Source organism: Ipomoea nil, unplaced genomic scaffold (genome assembly GCF_001879475.1).
Source record: "Ipomoea nil cultivar Tokyo-kokei standard unplaced genomic scaffold, Asagao_1.1 scaffold2805, whole genome shotgun sequence".
NCBI lineage: Eukaryota > Viridiplantae > Streptophyta > Magnoliopsida > Solanales > Convolvulaceae > Ipomoea > Ipomoea nil.
The window spans coordinates 1,974,918-1,995,648 of record NW_017619233.1 but is presented as its reverse complement, the minus strand read 5'-3'; the positions used below and the strand labels follow the sequence as shown (position 1 = coordinate 1,995,648).

Genomic DNA, 20,731 nt, shown 5'->3' with positions numbered 1-20,731 from the left:
TAATTTCGGATATTAAAACTATATATTTAAATCCATATATTTAGATTAAAGTTGAAGTTATAAATAATTAAGTTTTAATAAGTTTATTTATTCCCTAAATTATATATGAGTAATAATGAATATTTTTTATATTAGATTATGCTTATATATGATTTACCCGTATTAACGATCACTATATTAGATTAATATATAATTCTTTTAATATATAATATACTATATTATTAAATCTAAATATATGGTTAATATTTATTCAATATTATTACGAAACTATTACAATTATAAATTTTATTATATTTTAAATGGCTTAGCATATCGAAGCAAACATGGCAAGTCAATAACATTATTTCAAATTAGAAAAATAATATGTATATATTTTACCATATTAAAAATATTTTTTTATTCAGTTGACTCATTTGTGAATTTGTTTAAAATAAAAATCATGTAATATTGGCATAATATTATGTCCATAATTAAGTAGTCTATATTCTGACATATTCTTCTACAATTTGTATTAGCATAATTAATTATTCCATAGACTAAATATTTTTAAACCATTTGACTCATTAAGAATTATCCAGTATTACATACTTATAATTAGAATATTCATTACCATATTTTAAATATTTTTTATTCAATTGACTCATTAATGAATTTGTTCCAAAAATTCCATTTAATATTACCATAATAATATGTCCATAATTAAATAGTATATATTGTGCATTATTCTTCTCCATTTTGTATTATCATAATTAATTATTTCAGAGTGTAATTATTTTTTACTCAACTGACTCATTTAAAATTATCCGGTGCTACATACTTATAATTAAAATAGCTATTACCGTATTAAAAATATTTTTTATTAAATTGACTCATTTATGAATTGGATAAAAAAATTTCGTGTAATATTAGCGTATATCAATTTTTCAAAATTAATTAGTCTATATTCTACCATATTCTTCTACAATGTCTATTAGTATAATTAATTATTCAATAATCTTAATATTTTTTTATTCAATTGAGTCCTTTTAAGTTATCCGAAACTACATACTTATAATTAGAATATATATTACCTAAATTAAAATATTTTTTTATTCAATTCCTATTACGTACTTCAATCTCAATATCTCATTGCCTACATATTTATTTGTATATTGGTAAAATTACAAAAGTGCTAGTACGTACTTCTTCCCGTATATATATATATATAATAATAATAATAATAATAATAATAATAATAATAATAATAATAATAATAATAATAATAATAATAATAATAATAATAATAATAATAATAATAATAATAATAATGGATGATATTATAGAAATGTCTTTAAGTTTTGGGGGGGAAATTTGGCTAGGAGGATTTACTTTTAACTATATATAGATATAGATTTTTATTGTCTAATAGAATTTGTCAATTATTAAAGATTGTTTATGGTAATTATTGTATGACATTTAATACTAAAATTATTAGGTAAAATTTTTATAATTATAGTATAATATTATTAAATCAGAATTATTAAAAATAATGTATCCACAATATAAAATAAATTATATTTGTCTTAATAATCTTTCTTTAATGCTACTGACTTTATTATATTGTATTAATATAAATTTACAATAATAAATTATTAATATAAATTTACAATTATAAATTTGTATAAGGAAAACATATAAACTTCTGGTAAAAAAAAAATAAAAATCTCTTCATTACCTAAATTAAAATATTTTTTTATTCAAATCCTAGTACGTACTTCAATCTCAATATCTCATTGCCTACATCTTTATTTGTATATCTGTAAAATTACAAAAGTGCTAGTACGTACTTCTTCCTATATATATATATATATATATATATATATATATATATATATATATATATATATATATATATATATATATATATATATAATGGATGATATTATATAAATGTCTCTAAGTTTTTTTTTGGGGGGGGGGGGAGGGGGAATTTGGCTAGAAGGATTTACTTTTAACTTAATATAGATATATATTTTTATTGCCTACACTTCATCCGTCCCTCTCCAAACTTTTTCCACTTGATGAGCAACGAACTCTATTGCTTCTCGATCAATCTTTCTAGATCTGTATCTTCTCCATAAAAAATAAACAAAAAAAAAAAGAAAGAATATATCAACATTTTTATTACAAACCACTTTTGTTATTTAAATATCAGAAAATCCAAAACAAAACAAAACAAAACCCAAAAAGAAAAAAAAAACAAACTAAGATAATGAAAACCTCACCTGTGCAAATCAGGTATCAGCCTCAACTGTGGAATATCACATGATGATTAACAAAAGTCAATGAAATGATGGAGAAGATACATGGTGGAGAAGCCTTACCGATGTGGAGAAGGAAATGATGGGAAGGCTAGGAATTATAAATTTGTATTTATAAGTAGAAAATACTAATTCAAAAGGAAAGTATAATAATTTATTTATTTAATGTATTGTTATTATTATTATTATTATTATTATTATTATTATTATTATTATTATTATTATTATTATTATTACAGAAATGTCCCTAAGTTTTGGGGGGAAAACTTGCTAGGAGGATTTTACTTTTATATATATATAGAATATAGATATAGATTTGGTACTACGTTCTCTACAATAAGCATTACACAATTTCTTATACAAGTAATCATTAGAATTACACTTTGTAAGTATATATTACAATATTTATCATTAGTAACAATCATTTTATTCTAATAGTATCATAGTTTCACATATAAATATTACAATATCTATCTATACTATATATAAAAATAAAATCCTGAAATTTTAACTTCCCGCCCAATTCCTAAAAAATCTCTCTTCCTAATAAAATATATTGATTTCTATTTTCCCATTCGTACAATAATTCTGCGTTAAAATTCTATTCTAATATTATAAAATAGTGTAATACAATCTATACTATATATAAAAACAAAATCTTGGAATTTTAACTTCCCGCCCAATTCCTAAAAAATCTCTCTTCCTAATAAAATATATTGATTTCTACTTTCCCATTCGTACAATAATTCTGCGTTAAAATTCTATTATAATATTATAAAATAGTGTAATACAATCTATACTATCTATACTATATATAAAAACAAAATCCTGGAATTTTAACTTTCCGCCCAATTCCTAAAAAATCTCTCTTCCTAATAAAATATATTGATTTCTACCTTCCCATTCGTACAATAATTCTGCGTTAAAATTCTATTCTAATATTATAAAATTGTGTAATACAATCTATACTATATATAAAAACAAAATCCTGAAATTTTAACTTCCCGCCCAATTCCTAAAAAATATGTCTTCCTAATAAAATATATTGATTTCTACTTTCCCATTCGTACAATAATTCTGCGTTAAAATTCTATTGTAATATTATAAAATAGTGTAATAGAATCTATAATCTATAATCTATAATATATATAAAAACAAAATCCTGAAATTTTAACTTTCCGCCCAATTCATAAAAAATCTCTCTTCCTAATATAATATATTGATTTCTACTTTCCCATTCGTACAATAATTCTGCGTTAAAATTCTATTCAAATATTATAAAATAGTGTAATACAATCTATACTATATATAAAAGCAAAATCCTGGAATTTTAACTTCCCGCCCAATTCCTAAAAATTCTCTCTTCCTAATAAAATATATTTATTTCTACAATAATTCTGGGTTAAAATTTTATTGTAATATTATAAAATTGTGTAATACTATTCCTATTCTAATCTATATCTATTTTATATATCAGTGTTGCAAAAATCGTGTCGTTGGGCGCGGCAAGGAAGGCCGGAATCGGCCTCCTTAGCGGCTGCCTCGCCGGCTGAACCGGCCTTTAATTTTTTTTTTTTTTTTTTTAAGTCGTAAAGTGTCAAAAGTTCGGCAAGGCATAACTTTTGACTCCGTTGTCCGTTTTGGACAAATGTTTTTTTGAAATCGCGTATTTTTTTGAGATCTATCCACCGCAAATTGCCTTAGACAGTTTGTCCCACCAATTTCTGAAAAAAAATACTTTATTAAAGAGTTTCTAAGAAAAAACTATGAGAACCTTATGTTTTATTAATGAATTTTTAAAATTTTTAATTAAACAATTGTCCCGTGCATTATTTAATAATCTTTCTTTATAATTGGTCAAATTATTTAATTATGGTAAATTTGGGAATAATTAATGATGGTAATAGAAATCCTAGAATAATATAGAATTGAACAATATTTAATTATTGTTATATTATTATTGTGACTCACGGAATACAAGAGTTAATGCCATTTTTGGTCCTAGACTTATTGGGGCATTGACACTTTTCATCCTTCATAATAAAAATTGCCACTTAGTAGCCACTGTTATTGATCGTTGGACAGTTTTGATCCTCCGTCAATGACGCCGTTTGTTGACCGTGAATTAGAATGGTTTTTCTGTCTTTTTTATGTTCTAATCCTTGTATTTCTCCATCCATTGGTCACTGCTACATCCATTTCTTCAAACTGAGGTTATCCGCTTCAGTCCTTTCTAACATTAAGAAACCATCTTCACCCAACTAACAATCACGAATTTTACATTTGACATCAATCTCAAGATAATGGAAACAAGTGCAGTTGGAATAGAAAAGGGAGTTAGTCCATGCCTGTGGAAATTTTGTCGAGCATACAACATAACTAGCAAAGTCAGGAATATCACCCAACCCCTCCCCTAACCTTTCTGCATCAACTATAATAGGTATGCCTCTACTCTTTGCCTCTTGCACTACAATCAAAGCAGTCTCATGCAGCCTTCCATCTAAGTAGACAATATTTATTCCAAGCACTGAAGACAATTTTGATTTGGGTATGTAGACCCTCAGATATCATGGGTGGATATCCTGGAGTGAAAATGCACGTGCGAGTTTTTTTTTTTTTTTTTTGGTTGTCAACAATGACATATGTGAATGGTGAGTTTCCTCCTTTGGACACCACCATAAAAGATGTATCAACACCATCCCTTTCAAGCTCATCAAGTATTCTTTCGCCATGCGAGTCATCAGCAACCTTAGATATGATCCTTGGATTAAGACCAAGATGAATTTTATCATCCGGGTTTTATCAAAGCATTGCCAGTGTTACCACCTCCTTGAACCTCAAAGCTGGTGCTCCGAATTTTATCATCCGGGTTGGGGAATGAAGCTACAGCAGCCAGGAAGTCAACACCGGCCATTCCAACACCTCAAACAATGCAATTTTTGGGGAGCGGCGGATTCCACATTTTCAGCTTGAAACTTCAATGAATTTCAGGTAGAATAACAGAGTAGAGTTTTTGAGGTTGTGCACCAAGTAGTTGTGGTCAGAGAGAGAGAGAGAGAGAGAGATGGGAAGGATATTTGTGGTCAATATGGAAGGGAGGACTTACAGGTGCAAATTCTACATCACGCCATCTACAACTACAACTGCTATTTACCATAGGAGGGTTCGCCGACCTGCTGCCCTCTCTGCTTCGCCGGAACCAAAAACCACTGGTGAAGGCCCCAACCTCGCCGGATCTGTTACTGCACCGCCAGATCTGCCTTACTGGTCTGTCGCCGGAAGGAGTTACTGCCTCGTATGCTCGCCGCCGTACCCACAACTCGCCGGAGAAGACCTCGCTGCTACTCACTACCGACGGTTACTACTTAGCCGCTAAGTCTCGCCATCTCGCCTCACAGGAGTCACAGCAGCGCTGATCTAAACAAGATTAGAAGAATAAGACATAAAAAGACAGAAAAGCCCTTCTAATTCACGGTCAACAAATGGCTTTATTGACGGAGGATCAAAACTGTCCAACGACCAATAACAGTGTCTACTAAGTGACAATTTTTATTATGGAGGATGAAAAGTGTCAATGCCTCAATAAGTCTAGGACCAAAAATGGCATTAACTCCGGAATACAATACAAGAATATTTAATTATGGTTATATTATTATTGTGCCTCACGACCATTATATACTAACAGTACTTGAAAAGAAACTAATAATAATAATAATATAATAATAATAATATAAGTGGTAATAATAATATCTAAAAGTAATTAAGTGTTAATAATAATAGTAAGAATATTAACATAAGAGTTGTAACATAGAATACATTGTAATAATTAATAACTATAGTCTAGGATTAAATTTGGAATTGTCAGGAAAGATAAACGACCTCTGGTGAAATTAACTCTTAAATAATTATATATCGATTTAAATATTCTTAATATATTACAACAATTCCATTCCGTGCATCGCACGGGTGAAAATACTAGTTATATATAACAATTTATTGATTTCATATTAGTATTAAATTTTCTGTAGTATGTATTATCATATCTATCATATATAAGTAACAAATAACTATCATAGACCGTCTCACAAATTAATTCACACAAGTGTGACTCTTCTATTAGATGTGTAAAGCTGTGGCATTTTGCCGGCCTTTGTGATTGCAGGTTAAAAGGGTGGCATGCATGCACGCAGAGGTTTACACTCGGTTGTGTTTTTATTGTTCCCAAATTTTACTTTTGTGATCGACAGAGCTACTCATGGGAGTTGAGTTGTGGTTTTATTGTATTGTATTGATTGATTGATTGGTCATGGGTACTATTGTGGTGTGCTATTTTAATTAATATGCCTTCCCGGCTTCCCCTATTCTTTATTGTGATGTTTTTAGTACTTTCACATCAAAGTGTAAACTCCAAGACACTTTTTACCTATTCAATATTGTACCATTTTATTAAGCTTTAAGACTTTCTTTAAATGCTAAAAGTTAGATAGAAAGCAATGCAGAATCGAAGTGTATGAAATTATTACTTTGAACTTAAACTTGTGACTTGTGCCTTGCCTTAATTCATAATAATTCATATCTAAAAACATATGTTTTTTTTTTTTTTTTTTTTTTTTTTACTAAGACTATGTGGTCTATCCGGGTTGGGCTTCCATTTGGAAGGTTATGAGTTCAAGCGGAGGCGTGATACTGCATTGTAATAGAGCCAATAGCTTTCAAAGAAACATATGTTTTTAGACCAAACTTTTTCATCCAACAAAAAAACTACTTTTCGAACATAGGTATTTCTTGCAGAAACTTTTATAATATCTCATTTTTTTAGATTATGTATTGCTTTTCTTCATAAAAATAAAAATAAAAATAAAAATTAATTGCCACAAAAACAATGTATTATTAATTTAAAGACCGTTACGGTTTTTACTAAACTATATAATATTGCAAGAAAAATAGCGATAGACAAAATACTAAAAACAAATCTCCAATTGTGTTTCTAGTAGCATTGGGGATTTCAGTTCGGGTAACTCGAACCGGTTCAGTTCGGTTTTAAATCGAAGTACCGATCGGTACTCTATTTAAAGAAACCGATCAGTTTGGTTCATTTTTTTTTATTATTATTAAATAGTAACGGTGTTATATTTTATTTTTTAAGAAAATCGATGGTTTTTTTTCTTATATTTTATCATAGAAATATAATAATGTACTAAATGTCCAAGGTGAGGTTTGAACCCCTAACCATCAAGTTAAAAAACTAAAGTTTTACCCATTAAACCATAAGTACATTTATGTTAATACTTACCTTCAATACATATTGAACTAAATCTTTAATACGAATGAATATAGAGTAAAAGACATTTTTGGTCCTAGACTTATAGTGACTAGGACAATTTTAGTCCTTCATAAAAAATTTTGTCATTTTATGGACAGACTTATTGTGACCAGGATATTTTCGGTCCTCCATCTATATATCGGTTAAATGACTGTGTAAGTGATGGGTAATTGCGTCAATTCAACGTATCTCCTTCTATATTATATCCATGCTTGTTTTATTCTTGATTTCAATAAAAAAAAAAAAAAAAATTGGGTTGTCTCCGATTACTCCGACTGGACGACGTCGTTGGCTACGATGGGCGACAAATACTCCAGCTCGGCAGCTGGGCGAAGTGGGCGACTGACGACAGTTCTACTGCTACGAACCATCGACCAACTTGTTATTGTGAATCGGCCGCTGCGATGGTGCAACCGTCGACCAAATCAGGTTTTCAAATGAATGGGTTTCACTTTCTTCTCTGCGAATTAGGTCTTCGAATGGTTAGATTTGCTTCGCATTTGGTCTCCAACTTGTACGATTGGATCCAATTTCGAGTTCCTCTGTAGATTGACCTTCGTTGTCCGAAGGTGTCGGAGTCGACTGAAACAATGAAATTTTCGGCAATCTGGGGGTTGACAGCAAGAGATAGAGCTCCGGTGGGGCGTTGGGAGTAGGGGATGGCGTTCACTAAGTCGATGGAATGACCGGTGGACTCGGCGGTGGTGATGGCCCGAGTCCAGGGGACGAAGGCGGAGTCGTCGTGCTTTTTTTTTTTTTAGTACAGTTTTTTTCTTAATCCTCGTGCTTCTGTTTTCCTCTATTCGAACTCTTGATTTATTTCTTGAAATATTTTGATGGCCTTTACCATTCTAGATCATTTCTAGGCGTTTTGTTTGTTTGTTTTTTTTTTTTTTGTTTTTTTTTTTTTCTTGTGTTAATTTGGGTTGGACTTTTCGTTGGATCAAAAACATTAGTATCACTTCAAATTAATACCCTTTTCTTGTTTGAATCTTCACTCTCTGTGTGTATCATGTGCCTGTAGCTAAAAGCTGGGCGATGGTGATGGCGTACCAGCATCAACATCAGCAGCAGCCACTGATTCTTGGTTCGGGTTCGACCTCCGGCGGCGCCGGTGCTGAATTTCACCACTTTCATTAAGGTGTTTGTTGGAGGACTGGCCTGGAAACTCAGAGCGAGGCCATAAGACGATACTTTGAGCGTGATATTTAGGAGATACGCTGAAGTGACGCAATTACCCCTCACTTACACGGTCATTTAAAAGATATATAGACGGAGGACCAAAAATGTCCTCGTCCCAATAAGTATGTCCATAAAATGACAAATTACACCCCGGCCCGACAGAGCATTTGGGAGGATGTAAATCATGGTGACTTAACTGAACATGAACTATAGAGGCTAGACCGGTGCGCACAAGAAGCCATCCTCACTTTGAGAGGTTGCTCCCACACTGCCGCTGGTGAGACTCGATCCTAATTATTAATTAAAAAAAAAAAACAAACCTTAAACCTCGCCTTCTCCGGTGAGAAGGCCAGGGACTGCCTTCTCAGTAGAGAAGGCAACTGGGCTGCCTTCTCAGGTGAGAAGGCGACCCAGGTAGCTTTCAACTTGGGTTGCCTTCTCGAGTCGGGGTTTTTTTTTTTTTTAACTGTAAGATTCTTCCTGTATTTGCCTCAATCAATCCTCAACGTGATAACCCCTCCCATCTCCGTGCTTATATCAGAGGTAAGATTTTTACTTTTTGCAGTGTTAATGGGAATGAAAAGAAAGAGTGTGGGATCAAGTGATATCATTCTCACATCGGTATTTAATGGCTCCATAATGTCGTGTGTTTTCGACGTTTATCCATAGATCGACCCAGGCATAGTAGGATTAACTGGACGTGTTACTGCCGTGAGGCAGATGGCACAAGTATATCGAGTGTTCTTTAGGAAGGTTGACGAGGAAAGAGGTGATTATCTCGTTGAATCTTCCGACAACATGTGAGTTTCAAAACAGTTGATGAGCAGAAACTTTCCCAATAAATCTCGACTTCTTGAAACTTAATTCACAGAATAACATGTTGTGATCCCGATATATTAGGTACTTGATGAATCCCAACATGGAAGTACGACGCAGAGGATCTCGCTGAGGCGATTTTGCCTTCTCTGGTGAGAAGGCATGTCCATCGCCTTTTCAGACCGGAGAAGGCGATGATTTTTTTTAATTAAATTTTGAATTAAAAAATTATTACTTACATCTAACAAATGAGGTTTGACTAAGGTGGTGCAAATAGCAATTTTATCACCTATTTGGCTATTTGCACCACCTATGTATTTATTAGAAATTTTTACCTTTTTACACTTTCAATGTAATTTATACCCTTTTTTGACTAAAGGGTGGTGCAAATAGCAACACCCTATTTATGCAGTAGAGTAGGCAAACAAAAAGCTTAGAAGTTCGGGATTTTAAAGATGAATTTAAATATTTATATTTGAGAGAAACCAAATCTATAAAAATCTTAATATAAAAGTGTTTATAAAAAGTTAAAACTGTTACGATCGATACAGTTACGTTCACAATACCAAATTACAATAACAATATAACAATTTGTACTGAAAATATTGAGAATATTTCTAGTGTAAGATTTCAAATAAATCATACACAGAATAAGACAATTTGAAGAAGAATTTTCTGTATTAGCAAAATTATATTACAATAGGAATTACAAATATAACTCTCTATTTGTACTCTCTGTATTTTGCTATGCTAAAGAATGGATCAAATGGAATGGGATAAATGAATGAAGAGACGTTGCCTATTTATAGCAACTCATGTGCCTAGAGATTTCTAAGCATTTAATACAACATTAAATGCAATTCTACTCAAGCAAGCAAAAAACCTTGCTCAAAACTTAGCCCAAACTTTTTCCTTTAAGAGAAACCTATGCCCAAGCTTTTCCCTTTAGGAGAAACCTACGCCCAAACTTTTCCCCTTGCACAAACCTCTCCCAAGCATTTCCCCTTCGTCAAACCTATGCCCAAGCAAACCTCATCCCATTTCCACATTTGACTTTATTATTTACAAAAACTTTTTAAATACCAATAGATTTTTAATACTCCGTACTATTTAAAAGTTTTGATCGATTATCACTCAGCTTTTAAAAACTTTTAAAAATATAAATCAAATATTATTAACTTTTTAAAACACTCTAAAATTCTTAATCAAAACTTACCAATGAGGTCCTATCGATTATTATTGCAGAGAACAAATATTCTAGACACTAATCTAAATACTTTCAAAGTTAATAAAAGTTTGAATGGGATACACCACTTTAGAGAGAAAAGTTAAGAATTATTTAATATGAACATTAATCCATGGTATAATTATTGGACAAATTTCCGACAAAATAAATGCGGAAGGGATGCCACCGCACCCAAGAAAAGAAGCGCTATCTTTGGTTACTACAGAACAAAAGTTGGGAAAAAGAAGTTGATAAAAGAAAAAAGATGGGAAAAAAAAAGGGGAAAATGGAGATTCTATGATCCACTAAGTGACTGATCAATAGCAAATTAGCAAGGAAAAAAGAGGTGATAGTGGGATAATAAAGGCAAGAGGATACAAGATTTTAAGTGTTGAAAATATTAACAAAATTGATATTTTGAATGGTTATTTTGTAGTATAAATATATGTAGAGTCTACTTTTGACTTGGGTTAAATCAAAGTGGATCGGGTTCTTCTAAATAAAACAAAGAAATCGATATATTGCTGGGCCGTCTTTTGGATTTTTGTGGCCCCGCTCTTGTAAATAAATGAGGCCCTAAGAGATAAGTGAAAATTGATATTTAAAGAAATTTGGTAGAAAGTTGTAAAATTAATGGAGGAATGAATAATTCTGCCCTCTTCAATGATAGTGTGCGATTTGGGAGAAAAAACCGATGAGTTTTAGACAAGATAGAAAGATGCGTGAATGATTGTGGGCTTAATTGCAGTTTTTTTTTTTTTTTTTTTTTTTTTTTTTTTTTTTTTTTTTTTTTTTTATTTCTTAAGCAGCTAGGTCAAAAATAGATATTGAAACTTTTAAAATGGGGACCTTGTGTTGTTGGGCATTATGCATGGGCCAAAAATCGGCCCGATATATTGTAGGCTCAAAATGAATAGTGTGAAAAAATGATATGATTCTCAAAGTATACACATGTAGTTAGAAAAATTAGAGTTGCGAAAGTTTATAAGAAACATTTGTCTTACATTGAAAAGTGATGTTGTTTTCGCTACTATATATATAATTTGCTTTTTCAAATTATTTAAATTATATAGAAGAGATTCCCTTTCGAGTCAATGTAGTTACTTCTCCATCACCAGCATGACACTAGCATTCTTTTCAAGCTTATGTAAATGAAGAATAATTCATATTGATACATGATATAACCATTGATTCCAACTCCTTGGGCTATATATCCATGCATATTGCATGTTGGGTCTAATGTTTTATATATCATTTTTTCTATCATTTTCATATTGATACATGATATAACCATTTATTCCAACTCCTTGGGCTATTTCTCAACCTATTGAGAACAAAAAGTCAATATGATCTCCACTGAGCCTCGATCCCACAACCTATAAGGGAGCAACTTGGTGCTATTCGATTACAAGATCCTTTGGCAAATTTATCTTAGCTTAAATGCCCAAAAGCTAATTAATAGAGAAGTTTTATCTTAATATTGTGTCGAAATAAATAATTAATAAAATTAAACTATCCTACCAAAAAAATAAAAAATAAAATTAAACTAGAAGAGAGCATTTTGGAGATTAAGGGATGGGATAGTGACGTTAGAGAAAGCAGAGACGACATTACTCCATTAGTGAAAATGAATGTAAAGTAACTTTGGAGATTAGACAATCTAATCTAGCCTAGCCTAGCCTCGTCTCCTCATCCACAAAAGTTAATTATTTTTTTCACATAATCATTCCCTCTAAATCCGCTATATATAGGATCACATAGATCAGAAGCTTTGACTTACGGTATTGAATTACTATTAACTAAACCATGATGAGAATCTCCCTTTTCACTCTTCTTTTTCACATTCTTTGTATGCTTGCACTAAACACCGCACCCTTACATGCAAACAAAGAAGAAGCTGAAGCTCTCTTACAATGGAAAAACAATGGCCTATCATCATCATCATCTTCAACTTCTTTACTGGATTCTTCTTGGTCTGTCAACAACCTCACAAATTTGTGCAATTGGGAGGGAATCACCTGTAACCGAGGTGGATCTGTTTCAGAGCTCAACCTACCTCATGGGAACATCAGAGGTACACTTGAACTACTCCGTTTTTCCTTACTACCTAATCTTACTCGGATCAATCTCAATAACAATAGTTTGAGCGGAATGATCCCGTCTGCTATCAACAGCCTCCTTAAGCTCACTTTTCTGGACTTGAGCAATAACAACTTCACGGGGGCAATACCAGTAGAGGTTGGGCAGTTGACACAACTCAGGTACTTTAGTTGTTTCAAAAATTTTCTGGACGATGTGATTCCATTTGAAATTAGCAATTTTCTGGACTAGTCACATATTTTATTCTTTAGAAAAATAGAAACATTTAAAGATGCATTACCATACTTCAGTTTGTCATTATTATTAATGTTAATAGTGATTATAATGTTACTTATTACTATTAATAATTAATTAATGATTAATGATGACATTAATATTCTTATGGTATTCAGTTATGCACCTTGAAATTTTCCAAATAAATTTATGTGACAATAATCCAGTTAAGAAAATATTTTTCTTGACATTAATGTTTTTCGGACTTCAAATTTTATTAAGTTTTCACAATTTTATCCGAAAACGGTTATAAATGTTAGTGGTTTTGACAATTTTTTTTTTCATATTTAGTCTCCTACTTAATGTGATAATATTATTATGGCTATTTATTGCTATTTTGGTTATTTGCAATTTTGCCATTAATAATAATATTATTATTAACTGGGTTATGGAGAGTGATTTTGAATCAATGTAGTAATTTTGGAAAAACATATTTGCTAGGCAATTGACAATTGCCATTAATTCCATAATTCATTTAGTTCTTTGAATTATGATTGCCCATATTTGGTTAAGTATGAATAAATGAATATTTTTGTTTAAATTCATATTCTTTAGTTGGTTCATACTCCTTAGATTGTTTTATGCATTCAATCACATTAAGTGCATAATATTAAGTTTAATTATGCAATTAGGGTTTATGAGATTTTAATTTACAAATGATAGCATATCCTTTTGGTTTGATATTGTTTGAAATTGTAAATTCAGTTATTTCTCATGAATTTGATCTTTATGCATTAAAACATTTTCCCATGGGCTTACAGTTTAAAAAAATTTTAAAGTATATATTCAATACATTATTATTCAAAATGTTGGGTCTCTTTTGGTTTGGACTCATTAGTGTTTGAATATTAAGTTTATACTTTAAAATCTCATATTGTAAATTGCTTTAAGTTATGCAATTTCTTTGGAGTATATGAGTTTAATGTTTAATTTTATGCATATTTGTCCTAAGCATAATATTATGTTTTAAATTATGCAATTTTATTATGCCTTTAGCAATGCATACTTAGATGGAATTATATTAGTTCCTATTTAAGTTGGACGACTTACGCATAAACTTTACTCGCGGTAGTGCCTAAATTTAAGCACATTTAGTCCGCTATTTTTAGTTCACCATTTAAGCTTTAATCATATGTGAACCTTATAGTTTTCTGGTGTATACCATACAGTTTACTGGTTTATACCCCAAACAGTTATACATTAAGTATATATGAATCGGGGAGACATACTAGTTTTAATGGCCATGACTTAAGAACATCTTGAGCCACTAGTCTCCTTAAATTGATACTCTATTTAAGGAATTAGTTTTCAGTGAGACTTAGTCTCTAACCGCCTTTCCTTGGAGTATATTTAGATTTTCCCATCATAATCTGGTATAATCTGTTTATCAAAATTTTAAGTATTCCTTGTCAATGTGATTTTATTTCGGTTCGTTAAAGAATAGTCAAAGCATCTTTAATTTACTGAAATATCTTGAGTTTTCAATCTTGGTTAATTAAGGAATAGCTACAGCATATTCAGCTACCTAAGATTATTAAGTTTTAATCATATAAAGTTTAGGCAAGAATTTGATAATTGTCTAGTGATCTTATAATTTTAATTTGATTTTGGAGTAGCCACAGCATCCTTAATCTGTTAAAATTATATATTAAGCGGTTTATTTTGATCACATAAAGTTTTGGACATATCATTTGTGATTAATTGTATGTAATATGATGAAATTTAGCCCACAGGCAATTTCGTTATATTTGTATGATTAATCAGGATGAAATACTGGACTACGGTCATAATTTAGCCCACAGGCAATTATGTATCGGAATGTAGTTTAGTAGTTTTATCAGTGATGATAGAAATAATTTATTTATTTACTATATGGTTATTTGTAAATAATTTTCAATTCTATCATGAAGTTTAAATTTTATGATGTAAACTTTAGATCATATTTCTTAATTTGCCCACAGGGATTAAGAAAAGGAACATGATCTCTTAAGTTTTTTATCATAATGGTTGTAATGAATCTTATTGACTAAAACTTTAGCCTACAGGCAAGTTTTATGTCATTTGATTCTTCAACTCATTTGATAATGGTTTCATCATAAATAAATTTTTCAGTTGGATCTAATTGAGTAAAACTTTAGCCCACAGGCAAGTTTTATGTCACTAGATTCTTCTGGCTCTTTAGTAATTGTGAAAAATATTATCATAAGGGTTTCTTAATTGGATTTAATAGAATTAAAACTTTAGCCCACATGCAAGTTTTATGTCAATAAATCCCACCACCCATTAGATGATAATTTTATCACAATTTCTTAGAAATTATAAATTCAGTTCAATTATAATTCTAAGTTTCATGGTTTGCATTGGCAAAACATGTATTCAGTCACTTCCCAAAATTTAGCAACTTTTATTAATTGATCCACGGATCTTGCTCGGTTCTTCGGACTAACTGTAGTAAGTTACGTGATTTGACATACCTCTTGGATTCCAATAATGTTAAAATGCATCTTTTGAGCCAAATTTTAACTTGGTTTTGAAAGATGTATTTTGTTTTTTTTTTTTAGTATGTCCAACTATGGTGGGGAAATATATCTTCATTATTTCGTTGGACTTTAATTGGAACCAAAAATTGATTATTTCGTATGTCCAACTAATGGTGGGGAATTATGTCTGCATTTGTTAGTTGGTCAATAAATCAATTATGAGTATGTCTATTATTAAGTTCACTTTATTAATTTCGCTGAAGAATATTTTAATCAGTGGGAGTGATCATTTAGAAAAAGATCATTAAGATACTCCACTAAAGTTTATGGATTTAAATGGCTTCATACATCCTAAATTTGATTGTATGTCAGACAATAAGTCCAAAATATTCCACAAGTATTAATCTTGTATTTGTTCATATAAATTTATAAGTTCAAATTATTGAACATTTGGTTGTACAACATATTTATGAAAATGTTGCAACAATATTAAAAAAATTATTAGAACAAAAGCATTTAACTTGTGGGGCATTGTCATTTAATAAATTCTTCAGTGATTAATAGAGTCTTTAGTTTCTTCAAAATTGATCCTGGGCCATTTCAGTTGTAAGGCTCAAAACAATTTTGTGGGACATAAAAGTAAGACTCATTATGTTCATCAGTTCATTTAAAATGAATATTGAAGTTATTTGGGAAGTTATGGTGTATGATTAGGATTCCAAATTCATGGACTTGGACATTTGGTTTATTGTCTAAGTTATTGGAATGCTTCTGTGACTTGACTATCTTTTGGCTATTTTTGATGAGTGGGAGTGACAGACGTGTCAACTCCAAGCTCTTAGCTGTTAGAGATAATACTTAAAGTTAACTTATAAAGAAGTCATGGAATATAGTTAGCATTATGCTAACATTAAGAGATCTCTACTTAAGGCATGCTTATAAAGTTTTAGAGATCATACAGTGTACTCTTTTGTACAATTTGGATGCGTTTTCTCCTTCAGTTGTGCACATAATGTATTTTGAGAAACATCCCTTAAGGTACCGAGAATAAACATAGGGTTTGTTCATTAAGGACCTAAGTTGGAGAATTAAAATGCATGTGACCATAATGGATACTACTCTGATTAAATAGAGGATATATCACTATGATTCGTGTGTTTTGTTCTTTGATGAAGGTTGTGCTAGTACTTGCACCAAGTGGGAGAATGTAAGATTTTCCCTAATAATATATATTAATATTATATATTAGGGCCTTAATTAAGTGGTGCAAGTTGACTAGGCTTATTAAGTGGTGTGGTTGGACTTAATAACTAGTAGTTGTTAGTCAACCAAACTCTGTGTCTAATATAATCTTGTATTGATGGGATACAGGATGGTTGTTGTTAGCACATTCAGTTACGGTACTCAGACCGCTCAGTAGATACCAATACACCATCTAGGGTTCTGAGTCGAGGCAAAACATGGCTGACGGTCTACCGTTAAGAGGCAACACAACAGGAACATCAACTATGGCTGGAGATCAACACGGCTACGCTTCCACTATCATACGAGGTCAGATTTCTCGTATACTATGGTTTATTATAGTTAGACTATTGTATATCTAACAACAATTTCTTCCAAGGACCTTTTCCCATTAGTCTTACCTACTTATCCAACCTTAAATTTCTTTGCCTTTCATACAACAACTTTTCTGGAGCAATTCCAAAAGAAATTGGTTCAATAACCAGTCTTCAAGCATTGAAATTGGCCAATAATTCATTTCTTGGGAATATTCCACCTTCCATTGGAAGCCTTAAACATCTTCAGTTTCTTTCTCTTGAAATGAATCAACTGAATTCTATGATTCCCTTTGAACTTGGGCTATGCACAAATCTTGAAATCTTGTATCTTGATAATAACACTCTAACAGGCGAGTTGCCTCCCAGCATGGCCAATCTTTCCAAACTAGTTGAGTTAGATTTATCTTCTAATAGACTTTCAGGTCAGTTAGTACCACACCTCATTGCCAACTGGACAAAATTAGCTCTCTTGTTTATAGATAACAATATGCTCACTGGAAGGATTCCCTCTGAAATTAGTTTATTGACACAACTTCAATATCTTGCCCTGCTTAGTAACCGGCTTTCAGGTTGCATTCCCTCAAACATTGGGAATTTGAAAAAGTTGTATGCACTTTACCTTGGGAAAAACCACCTTTCTTGTCTAATTCCTTCAACAATTGGAAATTTGACAGAGCTCATTGTGCTAGAACTTTCACATAACTATCTTAGGGGGCCAATACCATGGGAAGTAGGATATTTAACATCACTATCTGCTGTTTCCCTAAGTTCCAACTTGCTTCACGAACCTGAGACCTTATCAATCTTTTGCAATGTCACATCTCTTTCAGTCCTTTTCATAGCTAATAACAAATTGAATGGACATATTCCAAAATGCTTGGGAAACAACACGAATCTAGATTCTTTCTTACTTCATGACAATCAGTTTCACGGGGGTATTCCAAAATCACTCTGCAATGCATGCCACCTTCATTTTCTTGACCTGTCAAGCAATTACTTGAGTGGTGTCATTCCAACGTGCCTGGGAAATTTAGTAATCAACTCTCAATCTTGCGACTTGACAATAATAATTTGCATGGTGCTATGCATAGAGAGTTTTGCAGTTCAACCTCTTTCAAATTTGTTGACCTATCTCATAATAGTTTGAGTGGCGTTATTCCTTTGTGTTTGGGAAATCTAAGCACAACATTGTCACTACTTGATTTAAGCATGAATCACTTTTATGGAAACATTCCAGAAGAAGCTTTAAAGGGTGATGTTCTGCAAATTCTCATCTTGCATTATAATGAATTTGAAGGACCATTACCTCGTACTCTGCTCAACTGTACAGCTCTCAAAGTTCTTGATGTTGGAAACAATTGTCTAAATGACTCATTCCCACACTGGTTAGATGCTCACCCACAATTGGCAGTGCTCATCTTATGTTGTAATAATTTTTATGGGGTGATAGGAAATCCTACCACCAAGATTCCATTCCCTATGCTGCGAGTTCTTGATCTTTCCAACAATCACTTCACTGGACATTTGCCTAAAAATTATTTGCTGCATTTTATTGGGATTATAAATGATATTACTCCTTATTTAGAAGTAACAGACTCTGATGACGATTTGCATTATGCTTTTGGAAGCTCTGTAATGCTTGTGGTGAAAGGATCTGAGCTTCCCGTGGAAGAAATTCTAAACCTGTACACACTCATAGACTTATCAAGTAACATGTTTTATGGAGAAATTCCTATTTCCATTGGAATCCTTGGTTTTCTTCGGCATCTCAATCTGTCTCATAACAGGCTAACTGGCCATATACCATCATCATTGGGAAATCTAACATTGCTTGAAGCGCTAGACATGTCTTGCAACCAGCTGACGGGGGAAATTCCATGGCAACTATCAAAGCTTGGATTTCTGGAAGTACTGAACCTCTCCTATAATCATTTATTGGGAGCAATACCCCGCAGCTGGCAACTTGATACAATTGGCAATGACTCCTATTTGGGGAACACAGCATTGTGCGGGTTTCCATTGACACTAGAATGTGGAGCTAAAAACCCACATGTGCACTCAAAAGACGAGGAGGAGGAGGAGGATTTTTTTAATGGATTTTCTTGGCAGAGCGTGACGATAGGGTACTGTTGTGCATTTCCATTTGGAGTTTGTGTGGGATATTTTGGTCTGCGATATGGAAAACTCAACTGGTTGCTAAGGAAACTCACATGAAAGAGAAGGCATGCCAGAAGAACAAATTAATAATATTGCAGATCGAGTGGTACAGGTATTATTTAAATTAAATCACCCTTTATTTATTAAACTCCAACTTCACGTTTTCAATTTCTTCAAAGGCATTTCTCATTATGGCAAAAACTTGTGTGAGACGGGTCAAATGGTAGATAACTAGGTATGCAAGTATCATAATTTCAATTATAAATATTATTTCGTAAAATATTAATTATTAGTAACAATTAATTTACCCTAGATAGTATCACAATTTCACATATAAATATTACAATATCTGCTATTATATAAGTAATGATTTATTTTAATTCAATTTGGTAAGCATTACAATTTCTTATACAAGTAACCATTAGAATTACACTTTGTAAGTATATATATTACAATATTTATCATTAGCAACAATCATTTTATCCTAATAGTATCATAATTTCACATATAAATATTACAATATCAATTATAAATAACAATTTATTTATTTCATTTAGTATTGAATTTTTTGTGATATATATTATCATATCTATCATATATAAGTAACAAATAATTATCATAGACAGTCTCACAGATTAACTCACACAAGTGTGACTCTTGTATTAATTAGATGTGTAAAGCTGTGACATTTTACCGGCCTTTGTGATTGCAGGTTAAAAGTGTGGCGTGCATGCAGAGTTTTACACTCAGAGTTGTGTTTTATCGCTTTCAGATTTCACATTTGTGACCAATAGAGCTACTCATGCAGGTTGAATTGTGCTTTTATTGTATTGATTGGTCGTGGGTACTATTGTGGTGTGCTATTTTAATTAATATGCCTTCCCATGTTCTTTATTGCGATGTTTTTAGTATAGTGCACAGCAAAGTGCAAACTCCAAGACACTTTCTACTTATTCTATACTGTACCATTTCATTAGGCTGTAAGACTTGCTCTAAATGTTAGATAGAAAGCAATGCAGAATGGAAGTGTATGAAATTATTACTTTGAACTTAATCTTGTGCCTTGCCTTAATTCATAGCTAAAAACACATGTTTTTAGACCAAACTTTTTCATCCAACAAAAAACTACTTTTCGAACATAGGTATTATATTTCTTGCAGAAAACTTATAATATGTCATTTTTTAAGATTATGTATTGTTTTTTTTTTATTTATTATAAAAATAAAAATAAAATTTAATTGCCACAAAAACAATGTATTATAAATTTAAAGACAGTTTCAATTGTTGGTCCCGGTAGTGTTATAGCGAGAGTCTAG

General features: G+C 31.6%; 1 protein-coding gene across 1 annotated transcript; it reads left to right on the top strand.

The window, feature by feature from the left end:
- The first annotated feature begins 12,872 nt into the window (after positions 1-12,872).
- LOC109158280 (receptor like protein 30-like) lies at positions 12,873-20,436 on the top strand. Its single transcript, XM_019306193.1, has 4 exons — positions 12,873-12,920; positions 13,021-13,107; positions 18,887-19,527; positions 20,128-20,436. The coding sequence occupies exon 3, from the start codon at positions 18,894-18,896 to the stop codon at positions 19,470-19,472; it is 579 nt and encodes a 192-aa protein (XP_019161738.1). The 5' UTR covers positions 12,873-12,920; positions 13,021-13,107; positions 18,887-18,893; the 3' UTR covers positions 19,473-19,527; positions 20,128-20,436.
- The last annotated feature ends 295 nt before the right edge of the window (positions 20,437-20,731 follow it).